The 19,861-nt window shown below is 42.8% G+C and overlaps 2 protein-coding genes across 2 annotated transcripts in view; one reads left to right on the top strand and one right to left on the bottom strand.

Moving 5' to 3' along the window:
- The window catches only part of ELOVL2 (ELOVL fatty acid elongase 2), a 60,614-nt gene extending 55,124 nt beyond the window's left edge, over positions 1-5,490 (top strand). Inside the window, exons 6-8 of the mRNA XM_036870069.1 lie at positions 2,697-2,821; positions 3,233-3,367; positions 5,237-5,490. Coding sequence (XP_036725964.1) covers positions 2,697-2,821; positions 3,233-3,367; positions 5,237-5,359 — 383 coding nt within the window. The 3' untranslated portion in view covers positions 5,360-5,490. The remainder of the gene's footprint in view (positions 1-2,696; positions 2,822-3,232; positions 3,368-5,236) is intronic.
- A 7,386-nt stretch (positions 5,491-12,876) lies between these two features.
- SYCP2L (synaptonemal complex protein 2 like) overlaps positions 12,877-19,861 on the bottom strand; it is a 68,076-nt gene continuing 61,091 nt past the window's right edge. The window contains exon 30 of the mRNA XM_036870068.1: positions 12,877-12,960. Coding sequence (XP_036725963.1) covers positions 12,906-12,960 — 55 coding nt within the window. The 3' untranslated portion in view covers positions 12,877-12,905. The remainder of the gene's footprint in view (positions 12,961-19,861) is intronic.

Genomic DNA, 19,861 nt, shown 5'->3' with positions numbered 1-19,861 from the left:
GAGCTCAGTAAGTAATACGTTTTATATCACAACCCAATGCCCTCATTCATATGTATACATTTTGTATGAAACAAATTTCATGAAACAGTATTTAGCCCGGCTCTGTGTGATGCACTTTATTTCTCGCTGCGTTGGGTCTTCGTTGCTGCGTGCAGGCTTTCTCTAGTTGTGGCGAGTGGGGGCTGCTCTTCATTGTGGTGTGTGTGCTTCTCATTGCAGTGGCTTCTCTCGCAGAGCATGGGCTCTAGGTGCATGGGCTTCAGTAGTTGTGGCTCTCGGGCCCTAGAGCGCAGGCTCAGTAGTTGTGGTGCACGGGCTTCGTTGCTCCGCGGCATGTGGGATCTTCCCGGACCAGGGCTCGAACCCATGTCCCCTGCGTTGGCAGGCGGAGTCTTAACCACCGTGCCACCAGGGAAGGCCTGTGATGCACTTAAGAAAGGAAAAAAATTGATCTCACTTTTTCGAAAAGCTAATGACAACTCTCACTATATTGATTTCACAATTGATTGAAGTGTCGGTTATATGACCTGCAGTTTGAGAAACACTGAGCTCGAGAGAACAGTACTTTTCTATTTGATATTATCTTGTTGTTTTTTAATTTTATTTATTTATTTTATTTATTTATGGCTGTGTTGGGTCTTCGTTTCTGTGTGAGGGCTTTCTCTAGTTGTGGCAAGCGGGGGCCACTCTTCATGGCGGTGCGCGGGCCTCTCACCATCGTGGCCTCTCTTGTTGCGGAGCACAGGCTCCAGACGCGCAGGCTCAGTAGTTGTGGCGCACAGGCCTAGTCGCTCTGCGGCATGTGGGATCTTCCCAGACCAGGGCTCGAACCCGTGTCCCCTGCATTGGCAGGCAGACTCTCAACCACTGTGCCACCAGGGGTGTACCCAAGAATTTAAAAGTATTCTGTGAAAAATTAGAACAGGTAAAACAAAATAATTTTGTCCTAGGATTTAGAAGCTTGTAGAGATGGTATTTTAAAAAACCCCAAGGGTATTTGCAATACATCATTGACTGTGAAGATGCAAATTTAAACTCCAGTGTGAAGAAACATTTTGGGGGTGCAGCAAAGAGAAAAGGGACGCCTTCACACGCCTCCTAGACCGACATACTCCAGTCTTGGTTATTAGGATTACAACAGACTTGCACTGTAATCAAAATATAGGCTGAAATCAATACTGCAGGACCGTTGTCAAGGTTAAGTATGTTTTACGATTATCAAGTTTCATTTATAACTCACTAAAGCATCTAAAAGTTGGTCTTGAATAATCACTTCGTAAAGACATCGTATTTCATTCACAGGAATTCTGTGTGTGTGATGATTTCTATCCAAGCTAGAATATTATAAAAGTCAGCAACTACTCTTTTTTATTAATTGATGGAAATGAAAACTCAGGTTGGTAAGGAAACATCACTAATATTGTGCTGCCTGGCACTCTGAAACTATATTTGTGTTTTCATATAAATTCACTGCCCCTGACAAGCTATTCCAGCCCATGTATGAGGACTTGCTAGATTCCTGGTGGTGTTCCTCTTGTTTCTTATTCATTGACTTGAATTGATCTGTCTAGATCGCTAATCCAGGATTGGGAAACCAGGCAGGAGAATTTAAATTGATAAGTTAACCAACATATGTGCAGTGCCTTTTAGTTTATATAGTATTATCTCATTTAACCACATCTCACTCTTAAGAGATAATTACTCTATACCTATTTTCCAGATGAGAAACAAAATTTACAAACTAGTACGTCCAAGGGGACAGAACTATTAGGAGGTCCTCTGGCTCCACAGCCCGTCTCCTGTCCCACAGGGTTGACAGCTCATAGAGGCATAGCGCTCGCTTTGTGCTGGGCACCATTCCGAGCCCTTTGCCTGCACTGATTGATGTCATCCTTATGACGAGTTCCCTGTTTCCGTCTCCGGCACCTTACCCCTTGCAGCTCAGTCCTTTTGACCCTTGGTTGACCCAACCTAGAACTCAGCCCTCGCTCCTTGGTTTCCTGAAACACGATTCACCCACATTGATGTCAGAAGATTTCATGAGGGGACAGCGGGGGACGGGGGAATTCCACGGCACAGCTCAGCCCAGGAAATATCCTAAAACTGGATTTTAGACACTCTTTGTTCCAGAAGTCCACGAGGTGGCTTGGCTACTGGGAAAGTCCCATATGCCCGCCTCTCCCCTGCCCCAGCCTCCTGTTACCCTGCTGGACCTTTTCTCTCCCCTGTATTCTCTTACCTTCTGCAGCATCTTCTGGTTCTAGGTCCCTGCCAGGTAGATTTTATTTACTTAACTACGAAGAGCAGTACATTTTCCTTGACTCTTTAGCACCCTGTTCAGCCATGTACGAAGGCTCTTTCTACAATCAAAATGGCTCATCAAAGGTTTAGCGAAAGCAAAGACACTTCCTCAGATTCTGCCACCTGATTGGATGGTGGTAATGACAGAAACAGCAAAGCCTTTGCAAATCAGGAGTTACCTGTTTGGTTGGCACTGACTGAAAACCTACCCCAGGTTAGTCCCTCTATCTAGGTGACCTTGGGTGAATCCCCGGATAATGGCACAGGAATCAGGGTGAATTTTGTTAGTGCCATATTGTTATTTGTCCTCAGTTATGATGTACAGGAAGAATATTACTTGACAACGAACGATCGTACTTTCTAGAAGAACAGTAATTTATACTGTACTTTTCTAGGCTTCTTTGGACCCACCCTGAACAGTTTCATCCACATCCTCATGTACACCTACTATGGCCTTTCGGTGTTTCCATCTATGCACAAGTATCTTTGGTGGAAGAAGTATCTCACGCAGGCTCAGCTGGTATGTCATCCCTCTGTCGGCTTTTCTCCATGTGAAGCATCCGCATGGCCTCAGTCCCAGCCCTGGAGGTCAGAGGCTTTTCTGTGTGTGATGAGGCTGCCTATTTTCCTCTAAAAGTGGACTGTTAAGAGTGAAACCTTGTGTGTTAAAACGTCCATGTGAATACTTTTGAAATTAATGTCTGTTGTTAAAGCATTTTTACCTGAATGATTTCAACTGTGATTTTTCCAGGAGAAAATTAATCATGGCCAATTTTATACACTTCCTAATTTCAGACAAGATTTCTGGATAGGACGGTGGGCTGCTTCAGCGTTGTCTTGTTTGTTTTACCCCTGCAAGATGCAGGGAGTACGAGTAGTCGATTTCTCACTGCCTGACTGCAGAGTGGTTCCGCCCTTGCCGCCCCTGCAGGTGCAGTTCGTGCTCACCGTCACCCACACCATGAGTGCTGTCGTGAGGCCCTGCGGCTTCCCCTTCGGCTGTCTCATCTTCCAGTCTTCTTATATGCTGACGCTGGTCATCCTGTTCTTAAACTTCTATGTTCAGGTAAATATTCAACTGTAAAACACTAGCCTGTGCACTTTTGCATTATGTATTTAGTTTTACCAATTAAATATTATGGTAGCACAGGCTTGTTGATAAATTCAAATAACAGAGGTGCACACAGTACAAAGTGAAACCTGCATTTTTAACTCTTCTCCCTGTGTCCTCCTCCTCAAAGGATAACCACTGTTAATGGTCTGGTGGGCATTTTGTTAGACGTTTTTCAATGCATGCATACAGTTTTATCAAAAATATGCATTCAAATCATGTATTTGCACCATGCTACCAAAGTCTGCCCTCTGAAAGTTAAACACTGTGTATAGTAACACAGATCCAGGAATTCTGTATGAACGGATGAAAACATGGACTAAATGAACTTAATATTAAAAAACTGTTTCCATGTCATCTACTGCTACAGTGTAGACTCACTATTTGGGGAAAAAAAAAATTATTTTAAGGCGAACCAGTATGGAAAGGTCACATTGACTTTTTCTTAAGTGTCATTTTCTTTTTAACTAACAGTTTCAGTGGAAGAGATTTTCAAAATGCAATTTCAAAGTGACTGTTACAAGAGAACTGATGGCCGTGGTAATAGCACAGGCCTCACGTGGTGGTAGATTTTAAATTGCTCTCCTTTGTGGGCTGCGGCAACAGAAAGCTTCATAAGAAAAATGAGAACACACAGTTTATTCAAAACAGTACTTTTGAAATTGTATTCAACTGTATTTTCTCCTGCTTTGCTGATTTTTTAGTTTGGGTTGACTTTCAGCAAATGCATAGTGGTTTTACACAGAGGACAACTGTGGGAACTGAACTTCTGACAGCTCTTCCGCTCTTGTGTTCCTGAAACTGGACTGGCAAGGCTTTGTCTTTTGTAAGAGATAAAAGTTTCCTTTGAGAATTTCTAAAGAAAATAACCATTGAGAGAACCAAACAAAGCCACCACCCAGCCCTGCCGCCCCCCACCCACCCCCCAAAAAATTGCTCAGTGTTGCAGGAAGGCTAAGGGAATCAATCACCTTGGTGTTGAAACGTGAAGGGAATCGGTAGCCCAGCAGGGGGCGGTGGCGCTCAGAGCTGTGGCCCTACCTGCTGGTTCAAAGAGTCTTAGTCCTTTAAAGTTGAGTGTATGCTTTTCAGTCTTGACCCTTGTTGATGCTATTGCTTTAAAAAAAAAAAAAAGTGGGAAGAATATGAGAGAACGCAAATCAAGCCAATCCCAGGTACTAGTACTTTTAAAGTAACAGCACTTTTTCACTTGAATTGTATTTTTCAAAAAATTACATCCTTAAATAAGTCATGGGGATGTAACGTACAGCATGGTGACTTCAGTTAATAATATACTGTATTGCATATTTGAAAATTGCTAAGAGATTAGATGTTAAAAGTTCTCATCTCAAAAAAGTTCTGTACCTATATGTGGTGATGGTAAACTAGACTTTGTGATCATTTCACAATATATACAACAAATCAAATCATGTTGTACACCTGAACTAACAATGTTGTATGTCACTTGTACCTTGATTTTTTAAAAAGTTCAAAAAAATCATATTCTTTCCAAGTAAGCAACTAATGCAGAATAATTTGAATGCTAATCCCATAAAACTTAGTACATAAATACTAACCTGATGTGGATAAGGCGAAAGAAACAACTTTTCATTGTTGGAATTCATGCATCCGTCTTGTTTTTACCCTATTATTATTTTTAACCCAAAGCTTAAAAATTGTCATATTACAAACAAGAATTCTTACTAGAAAGTTCAGTACCCAGTGAAGATCATGCATTGTTTTAGACCATATGTCACATTATAGACAAGGTCTTATTAAAAGATTCTTTTCTCTTTCTCTCTTCAACATGTACACAACCACCAGACATACCGGAAAAAGCCAATGAAGAAAGATGGGGAAGAGCCACATGCAGGGAAAGAAGTTAATGGTTTTTCCAAAGCCTACTTCACTGCAACAAATGGAATAACAAACAAGAAAGCACAATAAATGTTGAGTAAGACAAAGCATATATAAATAGCCTAACAGATTCGCTTGTTTTAAAGCAAAGACTGAATTGAAAGTTATATATGTTTTAGCATAAACTAATTTCTTTTGAGTTTATAAATCATTTGTACCCGGAATGTATTACTATATTGCTAATAGGTTAATCTGTTGACTGAATGCTTCCATCAGCAGTGAGGTGACAACTCTGCAGACCTCAGAACTGATGCGACTTCTCTCCTTCCCGCACCGACCTAACCCCTCACCAGACACTGTCTTTTATAAAGCCTTCTGCACCTACAAAGCCAGGACACGGGGAGCACTGTTTCTCACAGCAAGTCTGCAAATAAGTTAGAGTTTTGTTCGGATTAAAACGTTTAAAACAAAATGTTAATTGTCTTCTAAATACAGGGTATGCTCTAATCAGTCCATTTGTTCCTTTACGAATCAACCCCAGAAAATAACCAAATGGTCACATAAATGGAAAACCCAGCAAAACTTTTCTCTCTCGTCGGTCTCTGGAGTCTCAAATTCCCACAACTACTCCTAATTCTCAACTTAGTGACATGGTAATAAAGTTTGTAATTTTTTTTTTTTTTTTTTTACTTTGAAGAAAAATCTTCTACCAAACCTTCATAGCTCAGGGGCTTGGGTAGGAGTAGTTCCTCAGTTTTAATTGGGTTTCCTTAATTATTCATATATTCACATCTACCTCCGATGTTAAGGTGCCCCAGGTTAGGATACAGGCGCAATGCTCAGTTTTAAAAGCAGGATCTGACTTTGCCTGCCCATTTCCTTTCTGACAAGGACTCGAGTCCAGTGGGCCCTTTTTCTTAGAATGACATGTCACTGGACTATTAATAAGTCAGAATTAATAGAGCATTGGGGGCAAAACAGACATTGAACTTGCCGACGATTTCTCATAAGCCTCCTTGTGAGTATTATCCCCAAATACCTGCTATCACTCTTTGCAGGTTAAGATTTTGAAAATAAGAAGAAAAAGAGGGCTATGGGAAGGTTCCGGCACCGAGCCACAGGCTGGGAACGAGCCACAACAAAAAGCACCAGTTTGGCAAACTCGGCGCTTCCTTTCCCTGCTCCGAGTAACACGAGCTCCGCTGAGAAGCACGAGAGCAGAGGAAGGTTAGCAGGACCATCTCCCTTCTCCCAGCGGTGGGGCTATTATTTACTATTAAATTGTCCCAAGAATGGAAACTGAGGATATTTTCTGAAGATTTGATGAAGATTTATACCCTATAAAACAAGATTTGCCAACTTTATCTTCTTCCTACCTTATTTTAAGAAGTTTTTAGGTCATAACATGGACATCAGAGGCTTAAGTGCCAGAAAGGCACTTTCACCATTGCCCCAACACATTACAGTCTGTTTGGGAACGACTTTGTCCTGTTGGGGGCATTTCTTTTTTTATGAGTATTTATTTGGAAAAAAAATTTTTAAACTACAGGAAAACAAAAAAACACACTGACTTCAGTACTGACACATACACTGACGAAACCAACTCTTCTGTTTCCTGTAAACGCCCCTTGGGATTCTGCTGCTCTGAAAGGTGACTGATCTTAGTCCCGTCTTCATGGTGAGGGCATGGTGCCCCGTAGCCCCTTCTCTGCCAGTTGACCCATTTCTACCGAACAGACATCTTCTGTCTGATGCCCCCTCACTCTTGGATCTTTCTAAATAGCTTTCTAAAACTGACTTGCTTTAGGGTGCTTAATCCCCGCTTCCATCACATCATAGCTGCACGGTTATACGTCTCGTTCTCTCCCAGAAACTCACTTTAAAACAAGGGCTCGCTTTGAGCATGGCTCAGCACTCCTCTGTGACCAAACCCGCGACAGACTGAGGACGAAGCACCCTGGAGCAGCTGGGCTCTACTTCAGTTTTAGGTCTCAGACATGAGCTAAAATCTGTTACCAAAGTGCACTCACCGCAGGTAAAAATGAGACTCAAAAGACAGATATCACTGGTCAGTCGTTGGCTCCAGCTTACCTTTAATCGTCAGTGAGGCCCTGGGCTCACCAGTTGGCCTCATACCTGCAGTTCTGGATGCACTGATGGGCTTCATATCTGCACAACAAGGAGGGAAGCACCCTTCAGCCGAAGGAGAAAGCCCAGGCAGCTGGAAACCTCTCTGATCAAAGGGAAAAACTTGGTTAGTTTACACTTTCAAGCTCAGTTTGGCTAGAGGTTTCAGGATGCTTATTTCCAACTTGGTCTTTAATTCTAGAGAAGCTTAATGAAACACTTATTGCCTTAAACCATTCAAGGGCTGGTAAAAAATACAGAGCTATATAAAGTCTTAGTCACAAAAATTGCATCAGGTAAATATCTTCACCTGTTTCTAAGTGTAACAATTTTAAACAAAATGTTTACTTTTAATGTGATTTTCCTAAAGCAAAGCTTTAAAAAAAAAATCTGTATAATTTGTTAAAAAAAAAAGAATGTTTTTTCCCCAAATAAATTTCCTCTTACTCATAGGTATGAAAACATTTAAATGAATATTGTAAGCATATATGTTGCTAATTCCAATTTTTTAAAGTAACAAAATGGAATGTTTACTTTCAACCCATTGAAATTATATACTGAACTATTTAGGCATACTGTGCAGGGGGGAAGTCCTCTCCATTAGAGAAGTCTTTTTAAGTATTTTAAGTTTACTGTGATGGACCACTAGCACTTTGTATAAGAGACCAGTCTAGTTCTTTCCAGTATTTCCATATCATTTTATGTTTCTGGGGACTTCCTTATTTGGAAAATAAGGATATCACTTTTTTGGTTTTCCTTTGAAAATACTTATATGTTAAGATCATAGTATCATGATTGGGGCAGCCGGGGAGGCAGGAGAAGCCATTTTTCTTTGTAGATAAAAAGCATTCTGTATAATTGTTGTATAATAAATTGATTTGTACACTAAAGTATGTTGTGATTCTTTTTGTTTGGTTCAAAGAAGTTAAAATGTGTTCTGCATGCTGTTCCAAGCGACCTATTACTCAGGAATTTTTTAAAGTGACATTTTAGCAATTAATTTTAGATGTTTAATTCATTTCAATAAGCAGTGGGCTTTTATGTAACATTGTTACCTTTACGTAGTATTCATATACCAAGTTAAACTATTTCAGAAAATGGTCATTCATAAGGAAAAGTTAAGACCAGTTAGATAAGCAGAGGATATAAAGGTTATCACAAAAACCGCTTTACAGGGTAACCCAGGGAGGATCACTGGATTGGGTGAAGAGATGATGAGATTAGGCACAAACAACATGGTGCCACGCTCCGCAGCCCTGGACTCTCCTGTTGCAGAGCCGGGCAGACAGGAGGGCACCGCAGCTCGGGAGTAGGCATGTGAGCTGAGGCTTGACCTTGGTGAAGCCTGGCAGAGACTTAAGGGCGTGGAGCAGATCACAGATTGGCATAGTCGACGCCTAGAGCAGAGGTTTAATGTGACGTTGAGAACAAACACACAGAATGGTACAAAAGAGGGCTCAAAGTCTGCTTATAAGTAGCTTAAAGTCCTGGATAATAACTAGGATGGGGCAGAAAATACTGAAGATCAGGAGGGGAAGAGGGAGGGGGAGGTGGCCCTGAGAGGGGAAACTTCATCTTACCTCTGAATGGGGGCTAAAGAGCCTCCCCCTTAATCTACTGGGATTTCATTATTTTAAACAACAGGTGGAACCAATTCAATAAAGCACAGTAACTGTCGTTGCAAACTAGACGCTGCTTATACATGATAAACGTTCACCTAAATAAGTTTTAGTGTCTCCGTGTAAAGGAAAATTCAGTGTGTTTTTATTATTAAATTTATTATTACTACTTAAATTCATTATTTAGGCTTTCTTCAAAATCAAATTACATTCACATTAAAGAAGAGTTCTACTCCAGGGCAGGTAAAGAAATAATCACTCTTATGACCCCTAAACTACACTCACCTAAAATATCCCTTGACCTTCAGTAACACATGACTTTCAGTCATGGGGGGAAAAAAAAAAAAAAGCTACTGATTTGTAGGTCATTTTTCTGTCTTGAGAAGCTGCGCTGAGGGAACGCTCAGATGACACTAAGAGGACGAGTAAATCTGAAAGTCATACCCTCACTGAGCGCTCTGTAAACGCAGTCAGTATGGCTCTTACGGGCAGCCCACGGGGAGCCCATTATGACACCATCTGAGGCCAAATCCCACGTGGGGCCCAGCTGGCGTGAGGCTCAGTACAGCCCTCGTCGGCGCTCTCCAAGCTCCGGCACGTACCGTGGCATTTGCATGCACCAGTCTGTTACCTTGAGACGGGGCAGTGCTCTTGTGCTCGCCAGTTACCACCACGCAGCCTTTTACACTTGGCCTGTGAACCTAGCTGACCCCGGGAGGCACCTCAATTCGTGAGATCTGAGCACTGAAAAAAATTCTGCATAGTTTTGCCTGGACTGATGTCATGTACTTCGAGGGAAATGAACTTTCCTGTTGACTGTGACCCCAATGATAAATATTACAAGTGGCAAATTTCTCTGAAAGATTTAAGCCCTCAAAGATAGTCCATGTAGAACTAGCCTTTATTTTTTTTTAAGGCTAGTTTAATCCTATGGGCTTTGATAGACTCTACTAGAAATAGTAATGTTCAATTGCAAAGCTCATCAACTCTACCTTCCCAGTGCTGTATATTACACTCGGGATACAGAAGTGACCCAGATGAAATATGTGCCCTTAGAGTTCATAGTCTGGTAACGTAGACGGAGAAACATTTAATTATAAAATAACAGAAGTACTGAAAACAGCTTACCTCGAAAACTTTCCCAAAGGAGATAGTGCCTGAGCTGTCTTGATGGGTGAGGAATTCTCCAAATAGACAAGGAGAAAACTTTGTCCAAGGAAACTCCAGAGGTTAAACACCCAGGACTCTAATGGGAGTCACGATCCCCTCCGCAATGGTGAGGCACTTCCTCCAGTGCCCCCCACGTGCCAGGTGTCGCACTAGGATTTGGAATACAATGGTGAAGAGATCAGACAAGGTCTCTGCTCAAAGAGCTCTTGTCCAGTGGGCACCCCCTAGAGGGAAAACGGGGGTTAACACAAAATGGTAAGAATGTGCTGTTTATGCTGTAAAACATGTCAGGATTCAGTCTCCCCTCATTCACATGGGGAACCAAAGATGAATGCTGAGGCCACTATTTATTCCTGATTCAGCTCACACCACCGTGCTACTACTCCTGGCTTGAGAAAAATGACCAAGACAACTGAAACACCATCACCCAGTGAGAATAATCACACTTCTGAAGTCTATTTGAAGTTTTATTCTTCTTTTGATAACCAAAAAAACCAAACTATTGCACTATTAGTGTCCAAGCTGAGAAGCAGAACCACTAGGTGATACCCACATATATCCCTTGTAAGGTCAAGAACTTGACCTTACACAGCTGTGGGAGTGATTAAGCAGCCTCTGTAAGGCTGTTGTCGTCAGGTCTGATGTTGGAGCTTGAAGTCTACACAGCAGTCAGGAAGAGGGGATAGATACGGAGTGGGGAAGACCGAGAGCAAGCCCTGAGCTGGAGCTCCCGAGGACAGACTGCCAGTCTAGCTGCCTCTGACCTTGGGGATGAGGGTGACCTGCAAAAGCCAGGGCCTGTGTCACAGAGCTATGCACACACCTGGCCCAGAGGAGGAGCTGACAGAGGATCAGGGGAAGGCAGAGCAGCTGCAGGCCCAGCATCTGCCTCAGGGCACTGAGGGCAGTCAGCAGACAGGCCACAGGGCACGTGCACACAAAATGGCAAACCCGTTACTCTGCCCTGCAAGCCTCCCGCTGGCCTCTCTCTGTGGCCCACTCTCACCAGAAAGGTACAGGAGCAGGGATCCTGGGAAATTCAGGTCAGCCTAGCCGACACATTACAAAGCCACCGTGTCCCGTTATAAACAATTAAAAATGCCTGTGCCACATAAAGAAAGAAACCCAGTGACCCAATGGAAAAACTGAAAGGCAAGCCCCTAGCTTACCTGAATTCCCGGTAAGAGGGGTTTCAGCCAATAGTGACCAGTGCTCTGGAACACAGACGGCATTTGTTTCTCTATTATCAGGTCAGTAATAATGACCATATCATAAATGGGAGAATCAAATGATTAAATGACCAGAAACATAAGAACCTGACCAAGTACAGCTTGGCCTCCTGCTCAAGAGATCCTGGTCCACGTGGCAACACGTTTTTCCAGCTTTCCTTGACCAAAGGCAAAGCTGAGTTTCTTTCATGTTGGAGATTTACTGCTTTACTTAACATACTAGTTTTCTAGCATCAAAATTCCAAACTGACACTTATTATCCACATATTCTAACCACTCCGACCCCCTGCCCACCTTTCTGACACACACACACACACACACTTCATTCCTTAGGCTCCTTGGAGAGGTCTCAGCTACACTGGTTTTGAGACACTGGTATTAGCCAGGATTCTCCAGAGAAAGAGAACCAATGGGATATACATACAGATATCCTGATATACAAAATATATGTATAAATAAATTATACATGGGGGAGAGATATTTTTCAGCAATTGGCTCCCAAAATTGTGGGAGTTGGCATGTGTGAAATCTGCAGGGCTGGCCAATAGGCTGGAAACTCAGGCAGAATTTCTATGCTGCAATCTTGAAACAGAACTGCTTCTTCCAGCAACCTCAGTCTTTGCTCTTAAGGCCTTCAACTGATTGAACGAGGCCCACCCACTTTATGGAGGGTAATCTGCTTTACTCAAAGTTCACTAAGTTAAATGTTAATCACGTCTAAAAACGAAGTTAATTAAACACTTTCATACTCTATAACGCTTACAACAATATACTAAAACGAAGCTCATTAAAAAATTTTCAAGAAAAATGATGACAAATTGGGGTTGTAAAGATTGCTTTAGGCTGATTAAACTATAAATGAGCTATATTATGTAACTTAATTATATAATGTATAAGCTGGTTTTCAGTCTACAGTCTTTAATTGTACTTATCAAATCATGAGCAAAGTTACTTTGTAGATGGCCTGAACTTATGTAGGTTTCATTTTCCTAAAATAAATTCACTCAACTGTATATACAACTTCATGCACCAGACTTTATTAGAGCATTTAGTAATTACTGAAAGATGAATATTTCTCCTCTGCTAAAGCTGGTAGTTTTGTTAAAGTTCTACAGAAACTAGAATATTTGCAGATCAAATGAAAGAGTAACTATTTCAAAATACAACACCATTTTCATCTGAGCTATGAAAATAAAAGTAAACCCTCCCTTAAAGAGATATACTAAGTAGTATATATACAGATGCTGAGGTTTCCCTGCCCCCAAATAACTTGAAGACACTTCTCAAAAATCAATTTTACTTTAAAAAATCATTTAAAAAAAAAGCAAATCACTCCAAGTTGCTAAACATCCTGAATTTCCTATTTTCTGACCAAATTTTAATACAAAAGGTTAACCTTTGTAAACAAATGGACAAACTACCAACATATTACAGACTATTCCAACTTGACTGGTCTCAGGAATTCCGTTTGGAGTGAATGAGCACAGAGCATTAAGGCACCGCTGCTGTGGCCTGAGGTAGATTTATCTCCTTCCCGTGGCTCAGACTGGTGGAAAAGGAACAGGAGAACAGTAGTTAGTGGAGCCTGAACTATCCCCTTCCTGGTCTCTGGAACTCAGCAAGCCAACATGAATGTCACTCCTTTTCATCGGCTCCATCCTTAACTCAGATATTCACTGAAGTTGCATCTTACACGGCCACTGGAAGCTAAGGTCAGTGCAATGGGGGAAACTGCCCAGGGTCAAAATCGCTCTCAAAATTCTCTTAAACATGTGCTGCTTTCAAGACACACATGCCATCTCCTGACAGTCTAATGCACTAGGTTATTCTTCCCTCTGGTGTTGGAGAAAAGACAGCTATTTCTTGGGTGAAGGACCAGATAAAGTGGCTGGGCTGGCTTTCGGGGCCACCTTGTATGAAAAAACTGCATGTTGTTAATAACCAGGTTGTCACTGAGCCCAGTTGGATGCTCACACAAGAGGTAAGTAGGAGCTGATGTCAACTGAGGCAACACAGTCTCCCATCCTCATGCAAACACTAGGGCGCATGCTCATTGAGAAGAATGGCAGACAGAATCACCTGTGCAATTTACTTCTCCATTTTTTCCTGTGTTCAGCACGTATAATTTAATTTAGGCATGACTGACATTACTGGTTACCTATCCAACATCTGTTCTCCCCTTCTTCCTTATTAACAGAACCCCACTTTGCGGGAGGATGGTAATATGCTCAGTTAGATTCTTGCCACCCCAGATTCCCTTGTAACTAGGGAGGTTCACATGACTCGACAAGATGGAGACAAAAGTCTATTGGTTTGGCTTCCATGAAAACTGTTTCCTTAATTTTAAAAAAAGGGGAGAAGGACTTCCCTGGCGGTCCAGTGGTTAAGACTCCACACTTCCACGGCAGGGGGCATGGCTTTGATCCCTTCTTGGGGAACTAGGATCCCACGTGCCACATGGCACAGCCAAAAACAAAAAAAGGGAGGATAGATTTTAGTGGCACACGTCTTTTACCAAATCCTTCACCCATCCCCTTCTCCCTGCCTGGAGTATAGAAGACATGCTTAGAGGCAGAGCTGCCATCCTGTGACCAAGAAGCCCAAAGCCCCATGAAGGATGGCAGAGTGGAAAGCTAGAAGAACCTGGGTCCCTAACGACCACTTAAAGCTGCTGTTTCAGCCCTCCGGGCTGCTGCTTACAGGGTTAAAATTAAATTCCTATTTGGTTTAGCCGCTGGAGTCTGATTTCTCTTACATATGACCAACTATAACACGTACATTTAATTCGCATTTGATCCAATTCCCCACTAGGGCTGGGAATTCTAATATTCTTAGCCCAGATTAGTCTTTTACCCATATCCTCTTTTAGTACTATTCTGATTTGGAGATTTGTTATTTTTGTTTCCCCCAAATGAAACAGTAATGTCTTCCTGATAATGAAAGTCATTCAAGATATAGGTACAAGGGTATTCACTACAGATTTATTTGAAATAATTTAAAATAATCTGAATGTTCATCAATAGGAAATCACATGTATAAGTTGTAGTAGGCCCATAAGCTAGAATACTTTACAGTTATTTAAAAAATTAGCAGATCCTTACTATTGACTTGGAAAGGAATCCTACTTCTGTTACTGAGAGAACAAAGGAAGAGCAATACTCATAATATTTAGTATATCATTTATGTCACTTAAAATATAATTAAACTTATAAAGAGATTTGTATATATCCTTACATAAACATAGAGAAAATATCTAGAAGAACATGTACTAAACAGTAAGGAGATAGTTCTCTCTGGATCATAGAGAAGAGGGAGGGTTAGGGAGAGGGGAAAAAGTTCACTCTTACTTTATAAATGTTATGCTGTTTGAGTTTATTACACAAAAGTAATTTATATCTTGCACTAAATTCTAAAAACACAGAACAGCCTATATAGAAAGTAAAGTCACCTAAAATGTCACCACACAGAAATAACCACAGATGACATTTTGATGAAAATCTTCCAGAATCTAGACCTCTTACTACATATTCATGTACCCACACGCTCTCATCCTCTGCAACACCACCCCGTCCTTGGACAATTCTTTCTCGCCCTCTTCTTTTTTTTTTTTTTTATAAATTTATTTATTTTATTTATTTATTTTTGGCTGAGTTGGGTCTTCATTGCTGCGCACAGGCTTTCTCTAGTTGCGCTGCGTGGGCTTCTCATCGCGGTGGCTTCTCTTGTTGTGGAGCATAGGCTCTTGGCACACGAGCTTCAGTAGTTGTGGCTCGTGGGCTCTAGAGCACAGGCTCAGTAGTTGTGGCACACGGGCTCTGTAGTTATGGCTTGCAGGCTCAGCAGCTGTGGCGCACGGGCTTCGTTGCTCCGCGGCACGTGGGATCTTCCCGGACCGGGGCTCGAACCCGTGTCCCCTGCACTGACAGGTGGATTCGTAACCACTGCGCCACCAGGGAAGCCCTCTCGCCCTCTTCTGCTGGCTTCCTCTCCCTTTTCAAACTTCAACACGCTGGAGCAGCCCGAGAATTCTGTCCTGGAACAACTGCTCTCTACAACTGGTCCCTAAGTCAACTCATCCAGTCTCGTGCTCAAGCCCCTCTGCCGTGAGTTTCAGTCCTGAACTTCCAGTTACCCACCTGACAACTCCATCCAGACGCTGAAGTCACAAATCAGATGTATGTGTCAAATCAAGTCTTCAGTATCTATCCACATCCTCCTCCTCCCCTTACCCATAAAACCAGACCTTTCCTAGTCTTCAGTATTTCCTTACATGACACCGATTTCCACCTCGCTGCTCAAGCCCCAAGCTGGAAGTTGCCCTTAATCCTGCTGTTTCCCCACCCACCACATCTAACCCACCAGCAACCCTTCCAGCTCCATGTGTCCCGGCACCTTGATCTGACTCCCCACACCAACACACACACGCCCTTGAGAACGGACAGTCCTTTACTTTTATCCCTTTCATTGCAATTAGAATCTAATCCAGTGTCCTTACTGTGGCCTGCAGGGCCCTAGGTGACCACCAGCACCATGCACCCACCTTCTGACCTCATCTTATACCGCTACACCCTCAGTCTTTTTGTTTGGCCCTCACTGAATTCCTAGAACATACCAAGCTGCTTACGGCCTCAGACATCCCGTCCATTTCCTCCGAAGTGCTCCTGCCCCGCTCTCCCACCAGTGGCTCCATCTCACCCATCAAGTTTGAACGCAAATTTCACTTCCTTCGGAAGGTTTGACTTGACTCTCCTCTTTCCATACTATCAGATTCTCTCACCTCACACTTTTTTCCTTCTTAGCCTTTACCACTATCATGAATTCTTTTTTTTTTAATCATGAATTCTTATCTGTTTAATTGTTTACCATCTACCTTCCTACTAGAATGTACTCCCTATGAGGTCGAGGACCTCTTGCCTTTTGTTCTACCCCCAGGATCTAAGACAGTAGCTGTTACCTAAAAGACTCAACAGTTCATTGAGTGAGTGAACATACGAACATATGCACCCTCATCTAACATTAAAAACAGATGGAGGGCTTCCCTGGTGGCACAGTGGTTAAGAATGTGCCCGCGGGCTTCCCTGGTGGCGCAGTGGTTGAGAATCTGCCTGCTAATGCAGGAGACCCAGGTTCGTGCCCTGGTCTGGGAGGATCCCGCATGCTGTGGAGCAGCTGGGCCCGTGAGCCACAACTACTAAGCCTGTGCGTCTGGAGCCTGTGCTCCACAACAAGAGAGGCCACGATAGTGAGAGGCCCGCGCACCGCGATGAAGAGTGGCCCCCGCTTACGGCAACTAGAAGAAGCCCTCGCACAGAAACGAAGACCCAACACAGCCAATAAATAAATAAATAAATAAATAATAATTAAAGGTTTAAAAAAAAAAAAAAGAATGTGCCCGCCAATATGGGGGACACGGGTTCGAGCCCTGGTCCGGGAAGATCCCACATACCGCAGAGCAACTAAGCCCGTGCGCCACAACTACTGAGCCTGCGCTCTAGAGCCTGTGAGCCACAACTACTGAGCCCACGCGCCACAAGTACTGAAGCCTGTGTGCCTAGAGCCCGTGCTCCACAACAAGAGAAGCCACCGCAATGAGAAGCCTGCGCACCACAACAAAGAGTAGCCCCCGCTCACCACAACTAGAGAAAGCCTGCGCACAGCAACGAAGACCCAATGCAGCCAAAAATAAAATAAATTTATTTTAAAAAAGTGTAAATTGGTACAATCTTTAAAAAAAAAAAAGTGGGATTTTGTTACAGAAGCTGCTTTGCAACAAGCTTTTACTTTTTACTCATGTTGAACATCTTTCAAGTCAATATGATCGAAGTCATTCTTTTTGATGGCAACATGGTATATCACATGAATGTATCAATCTACTTAACCAAACACTAGCTGGGCATCTAGATACCTTCCAATATCTCCCTATTAGAGTAGTTTGTAATACATGTTGGTCTACATGTCTTTGCACAGTCCGATTTCATCTTTAAGGTCATTTCCTAGAAGTGGAATAACTGCTGTGTCAGAAATCTCAAATCACAACTTTGGACACAGAAGGAATTTTTAGAAAATCACCCACTTCATTTACTCTCAAATAAAATGAAACAGAACACACGTTTTCAAAAAAGAAATACTAAATTCTTTAAGATAAATGAAATTGCATTCTTATTAAAGTGTATTTGGATATGGTCTACTTAGGGAATCTAATTCCGACCTCTAGCTTGAAGAAAATCTCAAAGTTGATATCTGCTCAACAAGCCCCGTTATTAAATGCTGTAGGAATGAACAAAATAGCATTCGAAGAATCTAGCTGGGTGGGAGGGTGGTTGTCCTTAAAATGACTGTGTCCAAAAACAGAAGAGGTGGCAGGTGCTCTACACATTCCGTATTTATTTACTCGGTGGGCCTGACACCACTGCCAGAAAGCTCTTGGAGTGGTAGCCCCGTGAGCCACTGGCCCATCCGGGAAGCATTAGGGATCACAGTGGCAATTCTATAAACTCTCTCCTTTAAAAGTCTCTCAGAGTCAATCCTGTCTGGTTTCAAATCCCTCTTTGCCTTCGTAACTGCCAAAAGACAGCCGTTGTCACCCACACTGTCACCCGTTCTCACCAGCTGCTGGTTGTACATCTCCTCCTTTGCCCCAATCTACTCCCCTTCCCCACCCTCCTGAGCTCCTCCTCTCTAGCCCCTACAGCTCAATCTCTTGGCAACAAATTCCCCAAAATCCTCAGCCTCTTCCTGGAAGAAAATACCTCCTTGCCTCCTTCTTTTAACTAAAATGTGACTGACTTCTGATGGTACCACCTGTGATCATAAGTGAGATTATTCCATGGGTCTCTCTGCAATTTTTCTTGTTTTGGTATTGCAATGCAAGATTCATTAAAAAAAATTGAGAATTTTTATTCTCCTATGTGCTAGAATAGTTTCAACAACACTAAAGTTATCCCGCTTTAAAGGACTGGTAGAATTCCTCTGTGATGCAATCTGGACCATACACATATTTGGAGGGAAGTTCTTTAACAACTTTATTTCTTCTATGAATATTTGCCTATGTTTTCACATCTGTTTAGAAGTCTGTTTTATTAAATTGTATTTTTCTGGAAAATTGTCCATTTTTCCAGGTTCTCATCAACACTTGGAGGTGCGTGGACAACTGAAAGTTAAAATGTTAACAAATGGGGGCTTCCCTGGTGGCGCAGTGGTTGAGAATCTGCCTGCCAATGCAGGGGACAAGGGTTCGAGCCCTGGTCTGGGAAGATCCCACATGCCGCGGAGCAAGTAGGCCCGTGAGCCACAACTACTGAGCCTGCGCGTCTGGAGCTTGTGCTCCGCAACAAGAGAGGCCGCGATAGTGAGAGGCCCGCGCGCCGCGATGAAGAGTGGCCCCCACTTGCTGCAACTAGAGAAAGCCCTCGCACAGAAACGAAGACCCAACACAGCCATAAATAAATAAATAAATAAATAAAAATTAAAAAAAAAAAAAAAGTTAACAAATGAACTCTAGGTTCTGCTCCAGCCACACTTCCCTCCCCAGTCTTCCTTCTCTAAGTGGCAGCACCATCCAATTGCTAGAAGACAGCAACCTAGGAGGCATATCCCTAACTCTCCTTCCTTTACCTACTGCTTCCATCTGTCAGTAATTTACTAATTCCAGCTCCCAAACGTATCTGGAGTCTCTCCATTTCTCACCCTCTCCAAAGGCCTCCAGTCAAGCTTTCCTCCGCTACTTTTCCCTCTTCCAATCAATTTTCAACATAGCAACTAGAAAGATTTTCTTACAGTATAAATCAGATTATATCACCATCACACCCAATGCCTTTGCTCAAACCCATCCATATTTTCCTTCACCCTAAGTATAAAATTCAAACTCCTCAGCATGGTCACAGAGGGCTTCCCTGGTGGCCCAGTGGTTAAGACTCCGCCTGCCAATGCAGGGGACACGGGTTCGAGCCCTGGTCCAGGAGGATCCCACGTGCCGCGGAGCAACGAAGCCCGTGCGCCACAACTACTGAGCCTGCGCTCTAGAGCCCGCAAGCCACAACTACTGAAGTCTGCATGCCTAGAGCCCGTGCTCCGCAACAAGAGAAGCCACCGCAATGAGAAGCCCGCGCACCGCAACGAAGAGTAGCCCCCGCTCGCTGCAACTAGAGAAAGCCCGCGTGCAGCAACGAAGACCCAACGCAGCCATAAACAAACAAACAAACAAACAAACAAACGTGGTCACAGAGAGTTAGTCATGCTCCCAGCTTCATTTCAAGTAACTGTCCCCCTTATACTACTATGATGCAAGAACTTTCAGTTTCTCAAAGATGTCAAAATTCTAGTGTGAACCTTTGGGACCCCTAAGGAGACTATGTTTCCAAAGGTTCTGTGAGGTCAAAACTATTTTGGTAATAATGTTACTAGTACTAAGACATTATTTGCTTTCTTCATTCTTCCTCTCTCACAAA

The sequence above is a fragment of the Balaenoptera musculus genome, chromosome 11, assembly GCF_009873245.2.
Source record: "Balaenoptera musculus isolate JJ_BM4_2016_0621 chromosome 11, mBalMus1.pri.v3, whole genome shotgun sequence".
Lineage (NCBI taxonomy): Eukaryota > Metazoa > Chordata > Mammalia > Artiodactyla > Balaenopteridae > Balaenoptera > Balaenoptera musculus.
The sequence above is the reverse complement of the archived record's forward strand: the minus strand, read 5'-3'. Positions and strand labels throughout refer to the sequence as shown.